General features: G+C 37.1%; 1 protein-coding gene across 1 annotated transcript; it reads left to right on the top strand.

Annotated features, from left to right (window-relative positions):
• Positions 1 to 6,937: 6,937 nt before the first annotated feature.
• Positions 6,938 to 16,730, top strand: LOC108675156 (the record flags this gene model as incomplete). Its single annotated transcript, XM_018163147.2, is given in 8 exon segments — positions 6,938 to 6,948; positions 8,344 to 8,503; positions 10,109 to 10,414; positions 10,743 to 10,896; positions 12,697 to 12,836; positions 13,017 to 13,490; positions 14,549 to 14,622; positions 15,389 to 16,730. Coding segments are annotated over 8 exon segments (2,153 nt in total), but the record flags the coding sequence as incomplete, so codon positions are not given.
• Positions 16,731 to 20,950: the final 4,220 nt, after the last annotated feature.

Genomic DNA, 20,950 nt, shown 5'->3' with positions numbered 1-20,950 from the left:
AACTTGGTTTGTTTCATGTGGTGTTCCGCTGATATATTACACGGAAACATATCATTACGGGGATAATTTGCTCCATACTATGCATGATAAATCGACGAGTCTTTATGAATTACAAGGCAACAACCCCTGCTTATTGGCAGCTAGACTAGCCATGCCGATGCAAATGAAACGAGCAGATGAAAAACATAAGTCATTTGGATTACATGTAAAATTCGTGGACTTTATTTTTATTGTGCAATAATTTACAATTAATAAATGAAGAGAGCTAAATGTATGCTGGTATGGCTAAACGAGGAAATAAATACATTAATCTGGATAAAATGTCGGTCTGTGTCTGAAAAATTTTGAAGGCATCTCAAAAACATTTCTTGAAAATCAATTTTTTAAGTATATACTAAATTTTAATTTCAAAATTAAATGATAAATGCTACTCATGATTTAAGCATAATAATATAGAGAAATATAACATAAAAATAATAAATAAGTATGCAATAAATTATTGTTAGTTTGTGATTAAGTTAGTGTTAGTTTGTGATTTTTTAATCAATTATTTGATAACACAATGATGACTAGAATTATGCTAGTGTTTCTTGATGAGTAAATCAAGATATTTAATAAATGGGAATATTAAATTTGCCTTAAATGGACACATTAAATTATTATAGAGAAATATATTAGGTGTAAACAATTACAGAAAGTCAGAGCTTGAAGCAAAGTTTTGCTTATATGTATTTATTATTCATTCTAATTCAAATGGAAAGGTCAAGAACATATATTTTTTAATTTTTCATCCATATTGTTGTGTTGAGTGCATAAAAAATCGTCACTAAAAGTAAAAGTTTTCCATCCAAAGTCAATTCGATTCCCTCCACAAAATTGCATACATTTTTAATGGGCTGCTCTGTTCAACGCGAAACTGTTTCATTTATTCATCATCATATAACGTTCTGAAGTTTCCTCTGACATTCAAACTTTTGCGAGTTTTTGCGCAGCTGTTTACATTTGATTGTTATTTATTTATGAGAATGGTCATCAACTTGAGAGTTTATTATTACGGCCATATGACAGTTACATTATTTTCCTGTATAAAATTTGTCAAAACACTTCTTAAAAATTGATTACCCTACTTAGAAGTATTGTCTTTTTGTTTTTAATTTTAAGGGTTTGTGTTCTAACGCAGGTTATAAAATCAGGAAATGAATATTTTAATCATGTGTTAGGATGGAATGTTGGCTGAAATTGTTTAATATTCTGATTAATACTTCATATACAGTCCTGATGGTTCAGTCTAACAGATATAACGGGAATTGAATACGCACTTTCGTCTGTGTTGCATTAAAATATATTGGAGCTTTACTTTATCCAATAATTATGAAGCTAGTCCAATAGCTAAAACAATTTGCCATGGTAAGAGTTACACCTATAGATACATTCTTTTCTAGTTGAATTATCGAGCCAAAAAGCTCGAAAGTTTTCATCCATTCCACAGTTGTTCGCCTATTTGATGAGTTATATCTCGGTCAGTCGAATAACAGCCAGACGGAATTACAACGATTCCGTTCAACGCTCGACTGAAAGTTTTGAAATTGTAGGTTTCGTTCTCAAATTATTTAAACAGCGATGTGAGGTCGATAACTTTTATGATCATTTTGATGAATAATTGACCTAGAACTTATCACGATCGAAAAGCTTGGCGGCATTCAATTTTTTTTTCAATATGTGATATATGATTGAGTCCAATGAAGTAGACGTTAATTGAAAATGGAAAAAGTACACCCTTGAGTAAAGTAAAGTTTATGAGTATGAGTATAAATGAGTATAAACTTGAGTTCATATAAGTAATGAGTATAATATAATATTTCGAATAAACGAAAACTAATGGAAATTGCCTACACTCCGCCCGTCATAGATAAAGCTTAGAAGAATTGAGAGAGTAATTAAAGAAAACCATTGTTTGTATTTTGACTGAAAAATTAAATTTTTTATATTATTTTACAGTCATAGTATGACCTCGATGTTTAGTTTTAAACTAAACTATCAAGTTTAGTTTAAAACTATTAATACTATATATAGGTAGGTTTAATATAGTAACTATAGGTTTAACTATTAAGTTAAACGATAGATTCGCATGAAAGGCGATTATATTAAGAATGACTGATTTTTTTACTTGCCTATACCTTAAAGTCTAAACACAACCGACCTTCGCCTCTGCCAGTATCACAATCTTATAACAAATTAGGGATGAAGAAGGTGTATTTGAAATGCTGGCTGTAGGCTATTTTATGACAATTGAACAACGAAACGACTTCTATTGCCTCTGTTAGCTCATTAATTTTAAATATTATAGCCTGATATCAAGATGAAGCTGTTTACGTGCCATGAAGCGCACGTGCCCTGGGCGGGCGCTGACGGTCGAGCCTCCTTAAAGAACAGCAGCTCATAGAGCCGCTATATAGGCTCTTTTCAGGCCGCGTTTGCATTCCCTCTCGAGTTTGGACTTTGAGATGTGCACTTAAAGTGCTTTTTGCACATACATAATGAGTGAACTGCATGAGCTTAATAACAATATGAGGGAATAAAAAATTTGACGGGAAAATTAAACAAAAAAATATCACTCAAAAATTAGAATTCGAAATGTATAGCGTCTGGTAGCGCAAATTTCAAAGCCGCGTTGTGTTATTGATTTATTTTCCTTTCGTTTGTAACAATGGGTCTGAAGGCGAGCGCCATATAGTTGAATTATAATCAAGAGTTAATTAACATACTATTGTTGGCTTCTAGCTCCATTGTGAACAAATAGTTTTACACTTAAAGTTAAGCTAATAAAAATATGAACTCAATAGGAATGTTTGAAAGTAATATATTTTTCTTGTACATATCTACTATATAAGACGGCTTGGTGACAATTAGTCGGCCAAGAAATACACGAGAATATTTCCAAATTTAGGAACGCGGGAAAACCCGTACTATTTATACAATACATTTATCTGCTAAATTTATCCTCAAATATATTCAGGGTTAGACAAATAAAGGAAAAACACGAGAAATTCACAAAATTTATTTTGTAAGGCCACCTTTGCGTCAATTAAAGCCTCAATTCTCCAAGGCATTGATTCATACAAATTGTGAATTGTCACCAAATGTATTTTAACTCATTCCTTAGTTAAAACTCCATCAAGCTCATTTGAATGCAATGGCGGCTAAAATCGACTTCTGACTTGCATCTCTAAAATCAACCATAAATGCTCAATAATATTCAAGTCTAATGATTGTGAGGCCAAGTGAGATGCTCAGCTTCATTAAAATGTTCCTCGTGCCATTTTTTCACAATTACAGCTGTAGGGATCGCGGCATTATCATCTTGACAGACGGTGTTTCGCTCCTGAAACAGCGCTTGGACCATTGGATGAAATGGGTCCTCCAAAATTCCTAAATAGTCACGACTGTTGAATCTTCCATGATGAGAAATCATTGGTTCTCCGGTTTTCTAAGAAATGGTACTGTTGCGGGACAACTACCCTGCATACCATAAAAGTTACTGGGTCTCTGTAAGCGGGCCCTAACGTACGAGGTTTAATTAAAACAGATCTGCAAACTTTCAAGGGCCATAAAGTTTAATTGTATTCCATGGAAAATCGGCAACAACGACATAGAACTTCCACTAAATGTATATATAGGCTTACGAATAAAGACATTATATGGACATTAAATACAAATATTTACATTAATTACAAAGGGTGGTAGGTCAGGAAAAAGTAGGCTGCTTACTGGCAATCAGCTACTTCCCGAGAAAACTACCTACGCATACTTTTTCTCTTCAGTCTCTGTTAGAGAGGTGCGGCGGCTGAAGAAAACTAATAGCGCGGCCAAAGCTGGCCCGCTACATTACCCCAGGTCTTCAAAGATCCCCGCTATCTTTTACGGTTGGGAGGAGGCAGTCGGAATTAAATATCTTTTTCAGCTGTCTCCAAACGTAAACTCGGCCCGAGGTTGGAAATCAGTTAAACGATGATTCTTCAGAGAAAATATCATTCACTGCCCGAGGGACAAATTCTGGAGGTTTTTACACCACGCTGAACGATTTGAAGCATTTGTGGTTGAAACAAGAGGTTTTCTAATTGCTGCTCTTCCATGGAGTCAGGTTTGTGCAGCAATCGGCGGACAGTCTTTATGGAAACTGGGATCTGTAGGTGTCAATTGAGGTCTGCAGTAATTTTAACAGCCGTGGTCTTTCGATTGTGAATCGCAATTCTATTTAGGTGACGGTCTCTCTCAGACAACTTCGACTTTCGGCCAGACCTGTGATTTGCTGAGGACGTTTTTACTTCTCATTCAATAGCAGTCATTGCGAATGAGACAGTATCTCTAGAAACGTCAAGCATTCTGGAAGTTTCTGTCACACTAGCACCTCCCTACGGGCTCCAAGAATTTGAGCTCTTTAAAAGCCATAAAGGTTGCCATTCATGGGAAATAGGTTAGATTATAGACACAAAAATTAACTAAAAATATTTGTGCGAGGATAAAATATCAATTAAACAGGAACAATAAACAATAAAACATAAGAATATATTATATTTCTATTGTTTATAACATGTTAAAAAATTACGATGTCAAAATGTCAGGCGTTTCCCTTATTATGTCCAACTCCTGCAGTTGAATCTGTAGTTCAATTACGGATTTTCGCAATCAAATATTTGTAATGCTTATTTTATGTCGTAATGCGCTAATATATTGTTATATATTAGCGCTTATATGTCTTTAATGTTCAAATGATTCAGATTCACTTGAGATATGAATGACAGGAATTATTTTGTATCAAAACATCAAGGAGCTTCAAAAAAGTGTGAATTAAAATCCTTTCTGCCTAGTTTGTTCCTCCACTTTTTTCTTTGTTGGGAATTGTTTCTGTCATCATTTTCAATTCAATTCAATTAACAAAGCTGAATACATAAGAGTAATAACACTAGCCAGTCATTTATCAGGCTTCACTATAAACCCAAAAATGCCGACTAAACCTTTACTGCTATGTTAAGAGGTAGAACTTTCTATCCAGGCTATAATTTGTATGTTTGCTACTGCACTAGAAATTTTATGTATCTGAGCCAAACGTTTTATTAATGTGAATATTTTTGTTATGCGTCGTCAATTTGGCTCAATTAATATCAAGCATAGAACTCCACAGCTGTGGTTTGCTTCATATTCCACGGCCGTGGTTCACATCGCATTCCCCAGCCGTTTTTCGCATCACATTCCACAACCGTGTTGCGCATCACATTCTGCAGCAGTGTTTCGCATTATTAAATTCCACAGCCGTGTTTCGCATCTCATTCCCCAGGCGTGGATTGCATCACATTCCACACTCAAGTCAGCCCCTTGAAGAACGGACCAATACAACAAGAGTAGAAAAGAGAATCCACTCTGGTAATAATATATTATGTAGAATACATTGAGGAGCAGTATTTTTACCTATTTTAAAACACAACGAACAGTTCTATTGCCATAATAAAGTTCACGTCCCGATTTTTTTCCATGTAATTTCTCCAATTAAATATTTAATAATAACTAGCATATCTTTGGTTGTCTCCCCTCAGGGCGAAGTGGTGGTGGTGCAGAAATGGTCGGGCCCCATCATCCAGGGCCGGGCGCTGGTGTCCAATTAAATATTTAATATTAACTAGCATATCTTTGGTTGTCTCCCCTCAGGGCGAAGTGGTGGTGGCACAGAAGTGGTCGGGACCCATCATCCAGGGCCGGGCGCTGGTGTCCAATTAAATATTTAATAATAACTAGCATATCTTTTGTTGTCTCCCCTCAGGGCGAAGTGGTGGTGGCGCAGAAGTGGTCAGGACCCATCATCCAGGGCCGGGCGCTGGTGCTGCAGAAGGTGGACAGGACGCGAGCTGGCCGCTACACTTGCGCAGCTGAGAACTCCCAGGGCAGAGGTGTCAGTAACCCGGCTGACCTTAACGTTATGTGTGAGTCAATGTAATATTCTACATTTAATTCTAGCCCATTATTTATTCACTATTTATTTAAACCATCGTCTATGTATTTACCTTTAGTTACCAGGCTTTTCGATACGAACTGCTTTTGTGCCGAACCCAACGGGCTTATGCGGGATTTTTATGTGTAGGCGTGATAGTATTATACTGCTATTTTCAGCCCACTATTTGATCATTATTTATTTAAACCAATGTCTATGTAAGTATCTTTAGTTACCAGGCATATATATCGATACGAATTGCTCCTGCATATCCAGAGCTCATAGACTTAGGCATGATTTTTAGGCGTAGGCGTGATCGGATTTTGCAATGAATTGTTTATTGGTTAGTGCGAATGCGTGGACACTGACATTTAACAGTCGTTCAATGATGAATTTCATTATTATTAATGAAATTATTAAATTAAATTCATGAAACTCACACAATGCTACCTTAAAAACGAAAACTATATATAATAATAAATAATAATAATAATAATGTATGTTTTTAACATATTTTTATCAAAATCTCAGTGGTGTGTAATACTCGTTAATAAAGCTATGCATTTTAACGAAATTTGTTGTGGTGAATCTAATTTTTTAGGATTGATTTAACTAATATGATATCAATAAAAATAACACATGTTATGAAACGCTTCACAGAAGCCTTCTTATTATACTTTCACTGCAGTTCATCGGCACTAACACTTAAATATGCTTCTACAATGCTGAGAAAAAGTGCTATGGCCTTTTAGACAACACGCGTTATTCAGCCTGGCCTTTCCCTCGTCTCGACTCGGAGGCATTCAGTAGCCAAGATATTAGAGTGCGCTGGCTGGAGCGTGTGTTTCTAGATTGTGGAATGTCACTTAAGATTTACCTGCATTGGAAAGTGCAACATTTTTGGTTTCAATGGTCGAGTTTGTTGGCGATTATGCGAGGCAATTTCGATTNATAGGTACCATAATGTGAGTACAAGGCTGTTATAATAGGGATCATAATGTGAGTACAAAGGCTGTTATGATAGGTACCATAATGTGAGTACAAGGCTGTTATAATAGGTACCATAATGTGCGTACAAAGGCTGTTATAATAAGTACCATAATGTGAGTACAAGGCTGTTATAATAGGTACCATAATGTGAGTACAAAGGCTGTTATAATAAGTACCATAATGTGAGTACAGAGGCTGTTATTATAGGTACAATAATGCGAGTATTAAGGCTGTTAAAATAGGTACAGTAATGAGAGAACAAAGACTGTTATAATAGGTACAGTAATGGTAGTACAAAGGCTGTTATAATAGGTACCATAATGTGAGTACAAAGGCTGTTATAATAAGTACCATAATGTGAGTACAAGGCTGTTATAATAGGTACAGTAATGTGAGTACAAGGCTGTTATAATAGGTACCATAATGAGAGAACAAAGACTGTTATAATAGGTACAGTAATATGAGTACAAAGGCTGTGAAAATAGGCGCAGAAATGTTAGTACATACATGTAGGCTGTCAAATAAGTAAAGCAGGGTAAAATTTCAAGGTAAAGTTACCAATTATTATTCGTTAAGACACAAACTTTTTTACGGAATATGGTTGACTGATTAAACGACGATTCGAAATGAGTGTAAATACATTAAATTAGCTTTGATCTATTTGTTTCTTTGTCAGCAGCTTTTTGAACCGAAACATTTCTTCGAGATCCCATGAATAAACTTAGAGAATATAAAATAATATTAAGGGGACCGACTACCCTAAAATTTTCAATTTTGGCGTTTTCCGGTTTTTGAGCTCATATTAAAGCTTAGTTTTTGACGCATCCAACGGTACCAGAATCATCCCTCTACGTCAAAAAATGATTTCGTAACAGCCCCCCGAAGGGGAGGAGTTTTTAGAGCCCTTAACTGAAGCCTATGGGATTAACTAAAAGGCTAGACACACTAAAAAGGAACGTCTGACGTAAAGCGGCCAATCATGGCATTATCCGGTGCTCATACTCATCTTAAAGCTTACTTTCTGACGATTCCATTGGANCCGTTGAACGGACCAATACAACCAGAGTAGAAGGCATTCTACTCTGGTATTGATATACGTATTTTGTAGAATATATTGGTGGGCAGTAGTTTTACCCATTTAAAAAACACGAACAATACTATTGCCAGAATAAAGTTCACGTGCCGATGTTTTTTCCATGTGATTTCTCCAATTAAATATTTGATATTAACTAGCATATCTTTGGTTGTCTCCCCTCAGGGCGAGGTGCTGGTGGCGCAGAAGTTATCGGGACCCATCATCCAGGGCCGGGCTCTGGTGTCCAATTAAATATTTAATAATAACTAGCATATCTTTTGTTGTCTCCCCTCAGGGCGAAGTGGTGGTGGCGCAGAAGTGGTCAGGACCCATCATCCAGGGCCGGGCGCTGGTGCTGCAGAAGGTGGACAGGACGCGAGCTGGCCGCTACACCTGCGCTGCTGAGAACTCCCAGGGCAGAGGTGTCAGTAACCCGGCTGACCTTAACGTTATGTGTGAGTCAATGTAATATTCTACGTTTAATTTTAGTCCATTATTTATTCACTTTTTATTTAAACCATCGTCTATGTATTTACCATTAGTTACCAGGCTTATCGATACGAACTGCTTTTGTCCCGAACCCAACGGGCTTAGGCGGGATTTTTATGTGTAGGCGTGATAGTATTCTGCTGCTATTTTCAGCCCACTATTTGATCATTATTTATTTAAACCATTGTCTATGTAAGTATCTTTAGTTACCAGGCATATATATCGATACGAATTGCTTCTGTCCAGAGCTCATAGACTTAGGCATGATTTTTAGGTGTAGGCGTGATCGGATTTTGCAATGAATTGTTTATTGGTTAGTGCGAATGCGTGGACACTGACATTTAACAGTCGTTCAATGATGAATTTCATTTTTATTAATGAAATTATTAAATTGAATTCATGAAACTCACACAATGCTACCTTAAAAACGAAAACTATATATAATAATATATAATAATAATAATAATAATGTATGTTTTTAACATATTTTTATCAAAATCTCAGTGGTGTGTAATACTCGTTAATAAAGCTATGCATTTTAACGAAATTTGTTGTGGTGAATCTAATTTTTTAGGATCGATTTAACTAATAAGATATCAATAAAAATAACACATGTTATGAAACGCTTCACAGAAGCCTTCTTATTATACTTTCACTGCAGTTCATCGGCACTAACACTTAAATATGCTTCTACAATGCTGAGAAAAAGTGCTATGGCCTTTTAGACAACACGTGTTATTCAGCCTGACCTTTCCCTCGTCCCGACTCGGCGGCGTTCGGTAGCCAAGATATTAGATTGCGCTGGCTGGAGCGTGTGTTTCCAGATTGTGGAATGTCACTTAAGATTTACCTGCATTGGAAAGTGCAACATTTTTGGTTTCAATGGTCGAGTTTGTTGGCGATTATGCGAGGCAATTTCGATTTCTTCAGATATACGACTGCTTCACTTTCATGATTTGGGGTTCAGTTTCATAGTTCAAACTTTTATTTTTATTTAGACGGCACCACCAGCTTCGTTATTTAATTTGTGAATTACAAACCTTTTTTGTTTGCTCACTTTTTTTAACTCATTTCGACCATAACAAAAAGTTTTAATTATTTCAATAAACGAATTCGGTAAATGTGAAAGGCAGACACGAAGCATCCAATGATCAATTCATTAAAATATACCCTCTGATATTTGGTTCAACTGCAAATGCAGATAGATATACTGTATATTTAAGTTGCTTTCTATGAGAGGATTACGGATTTAAGCTGCTTCTAATAATGAATGAAAAAAATACATAAACTCGCGAAAATGATCACTGACAAGAGCGTAGGATGCTTGATTTCTTACAGAAGTTTTCGAAGTATCTTTTCGATGTTATCAGTGCTACAACTTAATCTCATTGATCACTGCAATAATAACGCCATTGCAAGGAACGTAGCCATAACATGCGAAAGTCTGAAGTTCTAATCAGAGCGGGCGAATTCCGGGACATGGTTAATTAAAGTTGTAATTGAGGTCATTATTCTACCGCTGGAGTCGTAATTAAGTGGACTGATCAAGGCACCCGCTGCCTATCCCGCAGATAAACCAGTTTGCGCGGCTCCTCATCGCCGCACGCAGAGCGTCCAGAAACAGGGCAGTGCGAAAGTCATCTGCGAGGTGGAAGCTTACCCGCCTCAAGTGAACTTCACTTGGAAGTTTAATGGCTCGAGTGAAGGAGAAGCGTTGCCGCTGGAGAGCATTGAGAACCACGGTACAATATCAGCGCTTAATTATACGACTGCCATGGAACAAGATTTCGGGACGCTCCTGTGCTGGGCCACTAATGCGATTGGAAGCCAGCGGAAGCCTTGTGTTATACACCTCGTCCCACAGGCGCGGCCTCCAAGTAAGCACATTTCATTTCTGATGTCGAGATGTTCTTGCCTTCGTCTGAGCGATGATAATTTTATCATTCAAATAAGTTGTGGCTGATTAAAAAATATTTTGAATTTGGTTTTTTTCCCCGCCGGGCAAGTTGTTTTCATTGTTGTGCATATCGGGGAGCATGATATCCAAGTTCGTTTTTCAATGAAAAATAATCTGTCATTTTTCAATTGAGACCTCACCTTTCATGGGCCGTCAAGAAAAATTCTTTCATTTTGTAATATCACCATCAGTTCAATTAAATATTGCGGTAGCATAAGGAAATAATTATTCTAATCCCTCGCTGCTAGATGTGCCGGCAGCTCCCATCAACTGCAGCATCGCTAACCAGAGCAGCGAGGCGATCTCTGTGGTGTGCGCTCCGGCAGAGGAGATGTCGACAGAGGAGATCACGTACATCATGGAAGCCTGGGTGCAGAACAGGCTTATCCAGAACACCTCCAAGTGAGTGCAACGTGTGGTATAAATAAAGTTATGCATGTTAAATTGAAGACCAGAGCATGCTTTTTATTAACAATCTTCCTATTTGTTTTTTTTCAATGAATCGAATAAAATTTCTTGCTGGCACCGGGAGATCAAAAAGTAGGTTATCAAATGGCATGTTAATGAGATGTGACGTTTAGACTATACAATAATTCATAATGAAGCAGGTGAAGGGTTTTGCGAAATAAGAGCCACTGGCGGTAAACTAGCTACGAAAAAGCGTTGCAGTAAAAATTTTAGAGCTCATAAATAACTCATGAATTACCGAAATATCTGACATAAAACAAAATTAACAAAATCCAAAATAACAAATAAACGAAATCTCACAAAAACTATGTTAAAACACAATAGCAGAAAGGTTCCTTCTGAGAGTGCAAAAATAAGCTAATGAGCTATGTCGATGACATAAACAGATGAAATTCTGGACAACGCTGAAATATTTTGAACAGATGATGTTAAGTTATTAAATCTCAACACCTTTTTTAAACTAGCCTCAGTTGAAACTGAGAACAGCACGTCACTCAATATAAGCTTTACAAAAACAAAATAGAAAAGACCCTAAAAAAAGTACGAGTCGATCATTTCTAAATCTATATCATTAAACCAATTCAAATTTTGTTCGATGGATCATTCAATAGTTACACATTTAGAACAGCGGAAAGAAATCTTTGTCAAGCTCTATGCCTAGCATCGGCAATAGTGAATAGAGGCCGTCTTCGACGTTCCCGAATTTCCAAGGTCTTTACCAATTCAATGGCAGCGACTTTCGAAGCAGCCTGCGGTAATGGAGGCGCAATTCACTTGGCCTGATTTATTGAGTGCACTCAAGAATTATTAAATGGCAAACCAGCATTTCTATTCCACGATAATTTTCTTCGCTGGGTTAACTCCCGTGGAAAATAGTAAAGGTCTTCATTCTTTGGGATCATTATTTCATTATGAGGTCCAAAGATTGGAAATCAAATTTGAAGAGATTTTCTGATTTTTGCTTCATCAGAACGTTGAAAGGAGGTAGAAAATCTTTATTATCAATGAATGGACTTTTGGACCAGGGTGAGTTTTTTATGGAACGATGGGACGGGAAGAGGCCATTGTTCTGATATATGGAGCAAGATTCAGCAACTGACCCGAGCCATACAGCTCCATTGAGGCCATGAAAGGCAATACTTCAACATTGATTGCATCTCGAAATTTATCGGTCATTCAACTTGAAGATTGCTGCTGCTATGGCCGCGCTGGATGCAAGCAAAGGATTAGCTGGTTCCTATGTCGTTGAGATCACTGTGTTGTGGTCTCATGAATTATTCAAATTTACCTCAGTTGTATGCGCCAAATAGTACAATAGCTGGACACGACTGGGAAAATAATTGCACCAAGCATATAGTTTGGAAACTTTGTAATTATTCTGACAATTATTCTACGGGAATGCCGTTGATAGCTCATTAGAGACATGTTAATGTGTACGAATTCAGAGGTTTTTTCTTTAAGGATAGTACTTCAGGGGTGCACAATTTAGCTCTGAATTGCATAGAATTTCAATATATAATTTGATTTGATTTTACTCCTACTACAATTTCGAGTAATTTTCATCGAGAAAATTACTGGAAATACAAGAGAAACATTCTCTCTGTTAGATGGAGAGACCTACATAACTAACCTCGAATTTGAATACCTCCTATTATAACAGTATACACTAATTTTTTCATTAAAACTAATAATTAAGGTTCCAATGAATTAAAATTATTCGCTCCTGGATTCCAGCTCACGGCCAGAGTGGTGGGTGGGCGGCCTCCAGAGCGGCACGGGCGTCCGCCTCTCCATCAGGAGCGTGGCGTCGTCCGGTGCCAGTCTGCCCGTCACGCTCGAGGCTGACATCATGAAAGTCGCTGAAAAACGAATGGGTTAGAGTGAATTTCTTTCATAAACTTATTTTCAGTATATACAATTGTAAGTGTTAGTAACGATGTATACTCAAATTCTAAACTTGATATTGTTATAGCTTCGCTTGGTCGCAAGACATGATAAGTTCTTTCATATGGCTTCGTAAACCGGTTCGCTTAATATCATCAATTAATTTCTAGGTCCACCTGAGGAGATATCAATGCCGCCTGTGATTGGCGCGGTGATTGGCGGAGTTGGTGTTGTGGTGCTTCTATTGGCGCTCGGATTACTCTTGGCGAGATACGCACCGAAATGTTGCGCGTCTAGAGCAGACACAGATCGCATCCCAAACACGCCTCCTCCGCATCCAAGAGCGGGAAAAGATATTGCATTAACTTCACTAAAATGCGCTGCTGAAAACAATGAAAACATTAAAATATCCAAAGCTAGAGGCAATTTTGTGTCGAGTTCATCGCTGGAAGAGGAAGGCAGTCTCATGCGAGCTTGTCCATCCGTTGAGTCGAAGGCCAGTGAAGTCTCGGGTGCTTCGTCTGTCTCGCGAGACGAGGGCCGAGGCTTGCAGCGATCTTCGGGGCAGACTGAAGAGACCAAGCAATTTGCGGCCGCTGAGGCAGACGGCCTGCACAATAACCCAGACCTCGTGCTGGGCACTGGTTAGTAGTTTAAAAAATGCATTTGGAACTAATTTAAATTAATCGCAATCATGTATTAATTGCTAGTAAATTTACACGTGATTACCTGCTGTTACGGCATTTACTTGGTGTGTGAAACTAAATTCTAATTTCATTGAAAATTTTTCTCCGTGTGTATGTAATTGGAATACAAATTAAAATTGTAGATAATAAACACAAACCTCAACCAATGATCGTGTTACAAAATTTCAAAAAGGTTAATAACGTAAATTAACGCTGAATTACAAAAATTACAGGAAACCTTCACGTTGAAACAGAGTTCGTGCAGACAAATATTTTATTTACGAGTTTTTAATAATATTTTCAAACTTGCTCATGGCTTCGGAAACATTACTAATTATGTAAGGAATGCAAGGAAAGTTTACCCTGTACTAATGGGATAAACATGGGTTTCTTTGATGGGTTTCCTTACATACTAATGTAAGGAAAGTTTAACTAAATAATGAACCAGACAAGATAAGAAACTTGCGTTAAGGAAGAACAAAAAACTCGTGTTTACGGTGCCTTTTATTTAGTTCGAATGATAACAATAGAATAATGGAATAGCGTCAAATAAAAATGTGCGACTCAATCATACAATCGGTAACATAGTTTCATAAATTTATCTATTGTGCTCATTACTGTTCATCTATTATTCAGTTATTCGTTATGTGTTAAACTGCATCGATTAGATTTGTTAATACGATCCCCACATCGTAACGATGCAAGCCTTCTGGATGGTGAATGTGCGATTTAAGCAACCAAGGGCCATACTTTCAAAATTCGTTAAGTAAACGTAAGCACTTACGCTCTATTTTCTTGTCTATGATTGGTGGATTTTCCTTGAAAGGCCGTCAATGATTGGCCGATGAATTTACGATCTCCTAACTTTTTTTGAAAGTATTGGCCCAAGCGATCTTAATACCTTTTGAAAGGTACCAGTAAAAATTCTGGTGTCTTCAATCAAGTTAGCCAGGTCAAATTATTTACGCATCGAACAGAACCAAATAGATGACATATTCGTCTATCATGCTGCTCAGATTCGTCAGTCGGAGTCCGGCATTCGTCCTTCCCTCACCACAACCAACCGTCGGCCGCAGACCGCCAGACCGCCGTGAGTATAACAAACCCTTCAGCAAGAACTTGTTATGTCCATCAATGGCGGATGACGATTAATTTTGTTAGCAGTCGATGGTTCTATCATAATATTAATTAGTAGATCAATTCCAATATTAGTAGGATTGATCCCATGACCCGCTGGATTAACCGAATTACTCGTCAATTGTTTTCGCCCGATTCTGACGAACATAGTTTATCCGATTAGCTAAGGGATTAGGCTCATTAGGGGGACGTTTGCGTTGAATAATTTTGAGACGTGAGATTAATTCAATTTCCCTTCATTCATCTCCCATCGATGGTCCATTTTTTTGCCCAGTTCTTGGAAGTACGCCGCTCTTGCTTTCTCTAGAGGAAGATGACGTCATTGATCAGTAGGAAGGGCTTCTAGTTGAGCTTAAATTGACGTTTCGTTTTGATTGTATACCAGACTATAAATTACCTGAAGATGACATGAGATATATACCTATTGTCTACCAATTGTTTATTCCTATCAACCAACAGGTGGTTATATAGAGCACACAAAATGATTCTTATTCCAAGCTATTTCAAAGTCTATCTATACTACGATCGATGTTGGGATAGGCTCAAAAAGAGTTGCAAGTTGAACCAAATGTTTTGATTTAGAATTTGTTTATTTAACTTCGAACGTAAAAATTCAATTTTAGTAGACAGCTTATTAAGAGTAATAATAGTCGAGATATAGAACTGTGTGAATTTCTTCATACGCACAATGCGATTTTTTATTTCATTCCTGTCTATAGTTTGGAGGGCAGCAGATGGACTGTGGCGTGGGCCGAACGATGTTCCAATCGCCGCTGCAGGCGCCTTCGTCAATGGCAGCTAACGTCTCCCAGGACCAACTCTTGCATCAGGCGCACCACACCACACAGCCTCATCACCAACATGTGCTGTTTCTGAAGCATCAGCAAATTTCCACTCAGCATCATGGACCCCAAACGGGGTCATTTTTATTGTTAAATAAATCGCATGACGGTCGAGCCGATGATCGGATAATTATGACTTCAAACAATGGAAACCAAATGATGACCAACGAAAAGCAAAACATTAATCAGCAAAGGAAATTTCCATCTCACGCCATGGCTTTTGGTCCTAACCAGTATCGGCAGAATTCTCAGCCTAAATTTCTTCATGATAATTGCAGCGACGATTTTTCCTGCCCAAGTGGATCTTACTCAGTGTCAGCAAGTTTGCGTCAGCAGCCACAGCAACATCCAGATAGATTAGGGTCTACATCATCCTCTTCCCTCCACGATATCTCGTGTCTTCACCAGCAGCTTCCTCCTATGCTTCCATCGTGCATCTCGCCTCCCGTTGGCCTCAAGTACCGAGGTTTTCCTGCAGGATCTGAGCGTAGCAGCGGAGGAACCGTTAGCTCTGTGCCCACTTCCTCCACTGATGGCAGAGGTAATCCCAAGGCCTCCATAACGAGCCTCAGCAAATCTTCTGCCCCTGTAACTCACTACGCAACCTTGGGCAGGAAGCCCATCCTCAAGAACCCAATGATAACTCCTTTGGCCGTAAGAACAGGGGTAGGTGATTTCCTTTCTGGCAAACATCAAGAGAGCGCCGTTTAGCCTAATTTCACCTTTTCTACATGATGTGTCAAATATTACCTAATGAATTCGGACAATCTAGAATAAATGTGCAGTTTCCCATTTGATGTGTACCCCAATCTGGTATTTTTTAATAGTTATGTATCCGAGGACACAGTAGTTGAGAATAAATAAACATGTCATTTATATCAAATGAATGGAGTGAAGTAGCAACATTAGAAACAGACGCACTGTACACTTGGGTAATTAAACCGAAAAATTAAGAAACTACCCTCATCTCACCGAGTTAGGGTAAACCAAACTCAACAAAAGATATCATACATTTTTTCAATGGAACGTGGCTGTTATCGTGATTTACAATTCTTAATCCTCCTGTTCATAAAAAGAATGTGTAAAAAACAATTTTTTAATCATTGATTTATTTACTTGAAAGAAAATTTGAACCTTATGTGAAACAAATTTAACGTTGCTCCCTTCTTTATAATTGAATTTATTTTTCCTAAAACTTTTCCCATTGAAATTTAAACAATACATAATTGATTGAAATGAATTTGCTCGGCATTTAAAACTTGAAAAATCCCTTTAACCGACCTACAGAGCGTAATAAAGAGAAGAATTGAACTAGAATTACATGGCTAATGCAAACACACGCTCGTAGTGTAGAAAAAATCTTGCAGTTATCAATGCATCTCAGGGTATTTTCTTGCTCACGTCTCAAGCCAGAACTGCCAGACACAATATAGGCTGCGTGCGAGTCAGAACTGACATACGTACATACATATTTATTTTCGAGGAGTAACATGAATCTTGCTGAGAATTTTGAACATAATTTAGTGTCTTAAGTGTAAGGATTTCCAGCGCGTGTGTCGTTTATTGAAGACCGATTTATTCATTTCCTCCCATTTAATTTCGTAAGCGGATACGTAATAAAAGATAAGTTATCATTCTAGTTCATTATTTACCTTAAACTGCAACAAAATTTTCTGTATGTTAATTGGAAATATACTAAAAATATTGTTTTCTAAACCATCGTACTGCAATTCGAGGAATAATTGTCTACCCACTCTCGCTATGAAACAATTTTAGAAAGGATTATTGAAATAAAAATTACATGATTATAATTGAAACTTTTGTCGTATATGAAATTATTAACATCGCGTTCTGTTCTAAAATTATGGATGAAGATAACAAAAATTGTCTAGGCATGAAATAAATAAGCCTAACTAATCCCAATTACGAAAACAGCTAAACAACAAGATAATGGAAAGAAATCAATGAGATACTCTCAAGGAGCACGACTAAATTGGCCATTTAAGTCTCAATAATAAAAAGACTGCCAGTCGAATGAGACTAGAATTACTACTCGACCTTTATTCACAACAATCAAAAACTTTCGCTAAAACTAAAGCTGACGAATGTTTAGTGCTGAGAACGTCTCGACTGAAGAATTCGATAGCAATCGCATGTGCTGCTCTCGCGTCGCTAATATCGACGTAGGTGGCGAGTAATTCATACATAATGATGGAGTAGAACGGACTCATCACAGAGTCTTGTATTGAGCGGCATACCATCGCATTATGATTCAATTTCTCGTCTGTCATTAGAAAAGGCAGGCCCTAACTCTCTAGCGAACTCCATGATTGATGGCCCAGCCAGCCGAGGATTGCTATTGAGAACAAACATGTCTACGCTGATACTCCAGGTCTTTGGTGTTAATTATTGAATAAGGCGGTCGAATAATCGTTGTTAACAAGGAAATATGAAGCTAATAGATAAAAAGCACTGAAATATTGTCTCCTTAATCATAAAATGTGAGAACGAATTATTAGCAAAGATTTTACGATTAGGGTATGTTTATTAAACAAATGCTTCGAAAACTTGGCATGCAGCGCTGCTGACAAACAAACTCCAGAATATGTTGAACTAATGTAACCATTTTTATCACTCCTAGCTTTGTTACGAGAATGGATACGAGCATTCCATTTAAATGACACGTGCATTTGGATGATCAATCCAAATAAATACAGCACACAAAAGTGGTTTTGATTATAAATAGCTATTATCAAACGTTTCAAACTCATGACAAGGATTTTCCTTTCAGAACAGCTGACATAGACGCATTAATAGAAACTGCAATTGATGCCAACCCTTTCGCTGAATATTTTACAACTCAACTGTGCAGAAAAGATCACCTTGAACACGCAAGCACTGGCGGAGGTATTAATAAATACTAAATAGTGTTCGTTCCTAATTCATGATCCATTCGTACAAGTAATCCTGAAATCACCGATCAAAGCAACATTATACTGACATTGCCTCGGCAACAAAACTCGAGTCTCTTCGAACTCCGGCCGCCTACATCCTCTGAATTGAACGGCGTCCTGTGAGAGCATTACAGCGATGTCAATTAGTTCTAAACGCAATATTCATAGCCTAACAATCAAAATGCAAATTTAATTGAGAGAATGTACGTAGAAATTGTCCGAAGTTAGTCAACGGGGAAAATCTTCGTTATATACGGTCTCCGTTTGGACCCATCGAATAAATTAAGCTTGATATAGTGTCGAACTTCGGAAAATTTGTAAGGCAATTTCAGAGCTGTTAATGCCTCATGATACGGAGATATTTCTGGACAAATTAGAATAATTGCTGCTTTATTATTGTTTTATTTTTCATTTGTTTGCTTTGTGATCAGTGCCTGATGGAGCGTTCTTGCAGAATTTGAAGATACTTTGAGAAATAATGTTATTATTTTGTTAAAGATGAAAACGAAGAATAATTTTCTCCAAAAACCAACTAAAAATTGAAAATTTAGAATCATTTTGGTTCATGACGTCATGACACAAACAAAAAATTGTTTAGCGTCATAACTTTTACTTGGCCGGGTTCCGAGTAAAAGTTAAAAGACCGCAATAACACGTATAAAAATACAGGAATACAGTAAAAAAACTCAATAACGTCAGCTGGTGCCAGAAGAGCGAAAAAAACGCATTTTGTTCTAAAAGTCGCATTATTCACACAAAAATTCCAATGATTTTTGAGGATCAATTTAAATAGACTGAATTTTCGTTGAGTTGAGTTCAATTGCGATTGATTTCCGAATGTTCAATTTTAGCTTGATGGTGATGCCATAAATTCAATTAATTAAATCAATTCCAGGATAATACGGCAATTTTGTTTTTTTAGTCGGGCCTTAATTCATTCTAAAATATCTAATCTATGAATTTTACAACGCAATTCTATGAATAATGTTGGATTCTTACATTACAAATGGACGAAATTGACAATAGAAATAATACCCGTCGAATGGAGTTCTTTTATCGTAGTTCATGCTCCTATTATTTTAAACAGTGTAAAATTATATATTAGAAATTGCGTCAGTTTAGTTATTTTATTACAGTTATTGGGCCCTTTGATTATTATCTACTTAACACTAAGCCAAGATAACTAAATGTTTGTTTACTTCTGCGTAGATTTATACCAATCATAATCGGGGAAAGGAAGCTTAGCTTTTAATTTAACATATTTATTTAATTCGTTCACAAAATTTTGTCAAATTGTTCACAATTCCGACAAAGCGTTATGCAAAGGTTATGCAATTATTATAAAATATTTTCACAGTTTAATAAAAACCCGAGATGATATAAAACATCATAAAATGAATAAAATACGAATTTGAAATAAGTCATATGGAAAGATATGATTCATTTCAGTACTAATAGAGACATTGAATATTAATGAGCAGACGAAATAACTAATAAAAACTTCGTGTCAGAAGACCCGAATTTATTCAAACGATTCAGGATGCAGAATTACTGTATAAAACCAGGTAGCATTTCTTTTCATAGGCACTTACTTTAATTATGTTTTACAAAAAATTTGTTATCTAACAAGAATTTTGTAGGTAAGCAAATAGTGAACGTATAAATAACGCTAATTCCAAGTAAATACGATTGCACAAAAGCCCACATTCAGAGATCATCGCTCCTATGCCAGATATGGTGCATAATTGCGTCGCATAATTAAGTTAATGACCACGCACCGAATGCCATCGAATCGGGTTCTTGCTTCGAGCCGTTCAAGGACAACACATAGGCTTATTTTACGTGCATTAGGGCAAGCAATGGTCTTTATTGGGATTTTATAGTTCTTTTGGATAAAAATGCGGCGTTGTTGCTCGTCTCGCGTCCCTCCTTTGGAGCTAATGTCATCTATGGCTTGCATCACATTCCACAGCTATGGCTTGCATCACATTCCACAGCTATGGTTTGCATCACATTCCACAGCTATGGCTTGCATCACATTCCACAGCTATGGGTTGCATCACATTCCACAGCTATGGCCTGCATCACATTCCACACTCAATTCAGTCTTTGAAGTAACTTTAAAGACTGAAGTATCTTTGAAGATCCTAAAGTATCTTAAAATGAAGTACCGTTGAACGGACCAATACAACCAGAGTAGAAGGCATTCTACTCTGGTATTGATATACGTATTTTGTAGAATATATTGGTGGGCAGTAGTTTTACCCATTTAAAAAACACGAACAATACTATTGCCAGAATAAAGTTCACGTGCCGATGTTTTTTCCATGTGATTTCTCCAATTAAATATTTGATATTAACTAGCATATCTTTGGTTGTCTCCCCTCAGGGCGAGGTGCTGGTGGCGCAGAAGTTATCGGGACCCATCATCCAGGGCCGGGCTCTGGTGTCCAATTAAATATTTAATAATAACTAGCATATCTTT

The sequence above is a fragment of the Hyalella azteca genome, unplaced genomic scaffold, assembly GCF_000764305.2.
Source record: "Hyalella azteca isolate HAZT.00-mixed unplaced genomic scaffold, Hazt_2.0.2 contig15485, whole genome shotgun sequence".
Taxonomy (NCBI): domain Eukaryota; kingdom Metazoa; phylum Arthropoda; class Malacostraca; order Amphipoda; family Hyalellidae; genus Hyalella; species Hyalella azteca.
The sequence above is the reverse complement of the archived record's forward strand: the minus strand, read 5'-3'. Positions and strand labels throughout refer to the sequence as shown.